At 60.1% G+C, this 5,229-nt stretch overlaps 1 protein-coding gene across 1 annotated transcript; it reads left to right on the top strand.

Moving 5' to 3' along the window:
- The first annotated feature begins 487 nt into the window (after positions 1–487).
- On the top strand, positions 488–2,264 carry LOC113207904 (zinc finger RNA-binding protein-like). The gene is made up of 2 exons (XM_026424662.2): positions 488–1,228; positions 1,320–2,264. The coding sequence occupies exons 1-2, from the start codon at positions 503–505 to the stop codon at positions 2,115–2,117; spliced, it is 1,524 nt and encodes a 507-aa protein (XP_026280447.2). The 5' UTR covers positions 488–502; the 3' UTR covers positions 2,118–2,264.
- Positions 2,265–5,229: the final 2,965 nt, after the last annotated feature.

The following is a 5,229-nucleotide window of genomic DNA, read 5'->3' as shown; positions in this document are numbered from 1 at the left end:
GGCCCGGCCGCTGCAGTCAATCCGGTGACCATCGCGCTGACCCCCCGCGGCGCGGTGACCAAAGCAGGGGCCTCGCCCACGCCCAGCCACTCCCAGCGTCAGAATTCATGACCCTTTGCTTTATGCTCTTTCCTTGGGATGGAGCTCTGCCCGCCCCCGAGTCCCTGGATGCCATTAGGCAGCTCAGCCGATCGCAGATCGAGGCTAGGCCGTGACGGCGGCGGGGTGGGCCAACCGAGCTGAGCAGTTGGGCGATCAAAACATTAACGGCCGCACGGGTTCATCTCATTTCCCGAATATGTAAATGTGGCGCGTTACACATGGACCTTGGAGGGGGGGAGGGAGCAGCCAACCGAGCCGGAAGCAGCGCGCGGACATCCAGAGCTGGCAGACGCAGCGCCCTGGTCGGGACCGGGCGGGGCGGGGAGTCACTCCCAATACTGGTGTCACCGCTGCAACTTTTTTTCTGAAACGCCTCGCCTCTGCCGCCGTCGCCGTCTCGATGCTTATCGGCCCCCTGTTGTCTGTGCAGGTCCTCTGCCTGGCCGCCGTGGCGCTCGCCCGGCCCCAGGAGTACGCCCAGCAGTACTCCGGCGCCAGCAGCTCCGGCGCCGTGACCACCGTCACCGAGCGCACCTTCACCATCCGTGGTGAGGCCGACAACAACAACAAGCAGTACGACAACCAGTACGCCAGCGGCGTGTCCTCCTACTCTGCCGGCGCCAGCGGCGTCTCCCAGCCCGGCTACTCCTTCGAGACCGTCGCCACCGCCCAGCCCGCCCAGCAGGAGTCTTACGCCCAGAACTACCAGCAGTCCTACCAGTCTGCTCCCGCCTACCAGCAGTCCTACCAGCAGTCCTACCAGGCTGCTCCCGCCTACCAGCAGTCCTACCAGCAGACCTACCAGGCTGCCCCCGCCTACCAGCAGTCCTACCAGCAGACCTACCAGGCTGCCCCCGCTGTTGCCTACCAGGCTGCTTACCAGGCTGCCCCCGCTGTCGCCTACCAGGCCGCCCCTGCTGTTGCCTACCAGGCTGCTCCCGCTATCGCCTACCAGGCTGCCCCCGCTGTTGCCTACCAGGCCGCCCCCGTCGCCTTCACCGCCGTGACCGCCGCCCCTGCTGTCTCTTACCAGGCCGCCCCCGTCGCCTACCAGCAGAACAACTACGCTTCCAGCGTTGGTGTCCGCTCCCAGGAGAGCTACGACTCCAGCCTTCAGCAGTCCCAGGTGAGTTGTTGGGCTGCGTACCCTCACGGCGCTCTGCTCGCTCTTCCAGAACTAAGTCTCATAGTTATATTGTCTTTGTTAATTCTTGCAGGTCTCTGGCGCTGAAGAGAAGATCTACAAGCACGTCTACGCCTTCGCTGCCCCCGAGGAGCCCGCTGTCCGCGCCTCCGTCCGCGTCCAGGCCCCCGTCAACAAGAAGAAGCACTACAAGCTCGTCTTCATCAAGGCCCCCCAGCAGCAGACCGTTGTCGACTCCGACATCACCCTCCCCGCCCAGGAGGAGGAGAAGACCCTCATCTACGTTCTGTCCAAGAACCAGAAGCAGGTGCAGCCCGAGATCCGCATCAAGCAGGCCCAGTCCTCCAAGCACGCCAAGCCCGAGGTCTTCTTCCTGAAGTACAAGAACGAGCAGGAAGCTCAGGCTATCGCTTCCGGCGCCATCAGCGGCCAGAGCGCCGACGTGCCCGCCCAGGGAGAGATCATCTCCGACGGCTCCGTCTCCATCCTCGGCAAGAGCTCTGGCGCCTCCTCTTTCGGTGGCTCTTCCTTCGGTAGCTCCAGCTCCTCCTTCGGTAGCTCCAGCTCTTCCTTCGCCGCCCCCTCCTTCGGCGCCTCCAACTTCGGCAGCTCCTCCCTCGGCAGCTCCGTCGTCGCCAGCCCCTCTTCTTACGCCGCCCCCTCCTTCGGCAGCTCTGCCTTCAAGTCCAACGCCGGCACCTCTGGCTCCACTGGCTTCTCTTTCGGCTCCCAGATCAACTCTGGCTCCTTCGACGGTGCTAACTACGGCACCCGCTCCAGCTTCTCTAGCTACAACCAGGAGCCCGCCAGCGTCGCCATCAAGGTGACCCAGGAGCCCGTCAGCGCCACCGCTTCCTCCCTCTCTCTTTAGGTTTTTAAATTTTATAATGTATTTCTCACTAGTGCCATGACAATTACCAAATTTTTGTGATACACAAACCTAGACAAAACGAATTGAATTACCGTGGGAATGTGTAACCGTACAACAAACAATAAAAATAGCTAGCAATTTTTCATACTCACGATTTACATTTTCTGCCTCACCTTTCTTCGTTGTCCAGGTGGGCCGACAAAGGCAACCCTTCTTGACAAACGCGGGCGAGGTACGGGTCTCCCCCTTTAAAGGTCCCTCGAAGAGCGGACGCCCCAGTTTTAGTCCGACCAGAGATTTCCAACATAAACTGAGTTAGTTTTCACAGTCGTAGGGAAAGGAAAGAATGTGCGACTCCCCGCAACCCGTTTTCAAATCAGCAAAACGGATCTACCGGGTGTCCAGGCGAAGACATGTAAGTACGTTGGGTTGCCTATGCATTGGCTGCAGGAGCTGTAAGAGCTGGGGGAAGGGGGGGGGGAGGAGGAGTAGGAGCTGCCACTCGCCGCTGCCAGCGCCCGCGCGTGTAGCCCCTGCAGCCGGTGTATAGGCAACCCAACGTACTGTCATGTCTTCCCCTTAAAATTTTGGTTCGCGTCACAGGCAGACGGGACTATACACATCGTGACGAGGGAACGCGACCGCGAGCAGCTCTGGGTGACGAAGGAGGATGAGGAGGGGAGATTTCTCCTTTATCCGTAAAAAGTTGTAAGTATAAACGGCTTAAAACCTGCACAGCAACAGCCCAAACCGAAAACAGTTTTCCACGATCTGCGCCTGCCATCCTACGCCGTCCATTCTAGACGAGCCTCACTACCAACGACCGCGACGCCGCGACTCCCGCGAGCATCCCGCAAGACGACTTGACGGTAGGAGTGATCCGCGGCAGGGTAAACCCGCGGCCCGCGGGGCCCTAGGAAATCGTGACAGCGTACAATGTACCGGGTGTAACTGAGAATGCGCAACAGTGTTGCGGGATTGCATACCCGCCAGGGCTGCAGGGGCCATGGCGCCTTACGGGCTAACTGGGTAGGCAAACCCGCAACACTGTTGCGCATTCTCAGTTACACCCGGTACATCCCTTCGGGTGATGAGAGGGCACGTTGGACTTTAAAAGTTCTCTTGCCGCGCCAGGGGCAAAGTAGGCAGTCCAAGATGTAGATAAAGCCGTGGGCGGGTTGCGGATCGTTCACAAGATAAGTCCGTTTTTTCTCAGATTCATATTCGGCAAAACTGCGGGAGCTCGGCGCCTGCGAGACTCGGGGTAGGCCACACCGCAGTACACGCATGCACTGCAGACAACATTTTGCCCACCCATCAGGCGCTATGAGAGATAACATGACGAGAGCTAAACAAGGCAATTTCGTAATGGCAAATCGTGCTTTCTGAACGATCTCCTTCATTTCACAGATATGATCGCGGGGCTACTCAGCCTCCTGGAACAGTGTACTAGGTGTCCCATGCTCAACCGGGCAGTCGGTTCGGTTGCCTACGCGTTAGCGGCAGGCGCTATGGGAAAAAGTGAGGTTGTCGCCCTCAGCGCGGCGACTGGTCGAGTCCTCGTTGTCCCCGGACCATGGCATGGCACTTTAGGGGCCGAACCAGTTATTCCACAGAATTATGTTGTTGTTTTTTTGCAAACACTTGATGATTGGGGGAGGGGGGGGGGCTGGAGAGGGGAAGAGGGTAAGAGACCACGCATCCTCCTCGGTTCGTATCTGGAGGTCGTCAGGTCGTCGTACGAGCGCCCGACGCTCGGGCAACCCATCCGACAGCTACGCCTAAAGCTTTGAGGTGTCACGGGGGGAACAACGCCAAGGCACCTGCTAGTGGTGGTTTGTAACACACAGCGGATCCCGTTAGCATGATGGAAACGTCAATAATTGACAAAGTGAAGCGTAAACGTGGAAGTGAACCCTAATTAACCAACCATATTTGTCTCATAGCATGAGGCGACTAGCTCGAATAGTCAATGTTTGAAGCCAATACAGGGCAGGGTATTTTCACTTTCGCAGAGGACAAATAAAAACTCACAAGACATACATACTCAGTACTCAGTCACGGGTAATTATAGATAATAGCTCTAGCCGAAAAAGGAAAAGACAGTAATGAATTCCCTTTCGACGCGTTGCGGTCGCGCGTTGACCCCTCCCCTCGGGTCAGGTGGCGCACCCGGCCTGACACAGGTTTCGGAATCTTGGCCCGTGACGGTGGACGAAGCCGGGCGAAGCGGGGCGAAGCAGCCGCGGGACGTGCTCGGGCCGTGCCTGGGACGTGCTTGGTGGCCCGTGCCGTGCCACCCGTGCCCCGTGCCGTGCCGCCCGTGCCAGTGCGTACGCCCGGCCCGGCCCGCGCCCATACCCCTCATTTGCTTCCCCGTGCGAAGCCGGCGCGGAGGAGGCGCGCCGAGCGAAAATCTGACGCCAGGATGGTATTTTATGAGCAGCTCTGCGGCGCGGCTCGCCGGCCGCGGGACGAGCCGACCGCCCGGGCCATGTCGGACTGCGCGGACCGTGCCACTCGGCATTGAGAAACGCTGTGGAAATCGTTACGAAAATAGTCAAGGCGGCTTTACAAAATGCCGCCGCAGCAGTCGGCGGGCGACAAGCCGGCAAAGCACGTCCCCGCCGGACCCTCCGCGGTCGGAAAGCCCGCAATGTGTGGCGTGAGGAGCCCGTCGTAGGGGAGCGCGCTGTGCGGCGCGTCACTGGTGCCACCGCCAGGGCGGGCAGCTCGCTTGGACGACTCCACAGGAAGACCCACCCGCCTGTCCGATACTCCCGAGCGCTCCCGAGCAACGTCGCTCTCGAGAGCGCGTAGCAAAGCTACGAGTGCGAGCGAGTCGGGGCTGTGGCCACGGCTCTCTCGCACCTGTCGTCGCCTCTTGGTTGGTCTGGCGGATCGACTCCCCCCGGCGCCTCCGCCGGTCGCACTCGCGCGCGCCCCCGTATACACGTGTCGGAAGGGGTATCGGAGCTTGTCGATCGCGGCTGCAAATTAACTGCCGGGAGCGAGATTTTCGTCAGGCGTGGCTGAAAGATTAGTGGCCGGGAGAGGTGGACCACGGGCTTGATAAATGAGCGACGGGACGGGGACTGGCGACACAGGCGGG

The sequence above is a fragment of the Frankliniella occidentalis genome, unplaced genomic scaffold (genome assembly GCF_000697945.3).
Source record: "Frankliniella occidentalis isolate FOCC.00 unplaced genomic scaffold, Focc_3.1 Scaffold47, whole genome shotgun sequence".
Lineage (NCBI taxonomy): Eukaryota > Metazoa > Arthropoda > Insecta > Thysanoptera > Thripidae > Frankliniella > Frankliniella occidentalis.
The sequence above is the reverse complement of the archived record's forward strand: the minus strand, read 5'-3'. Positions and strand labels throughout refer to the sequence as shown.

Coding starts and splice junctions, on each gene's coding strand:
- LOC113207904 (XM_026424662.2), top strand. CDS start 503: ATGCTTATCGGCCCCCTGTTGTCTGTGCAGGTCCTCTGCCTGGCCGCC. Junction 1,229..1,319: donor CCAGCCTTCAGCAGTCCCAG/GTGAGTTGTTGG, acceptor TAATTCTTGCAG/GTCTCTGGCGCTGAAGAGAA.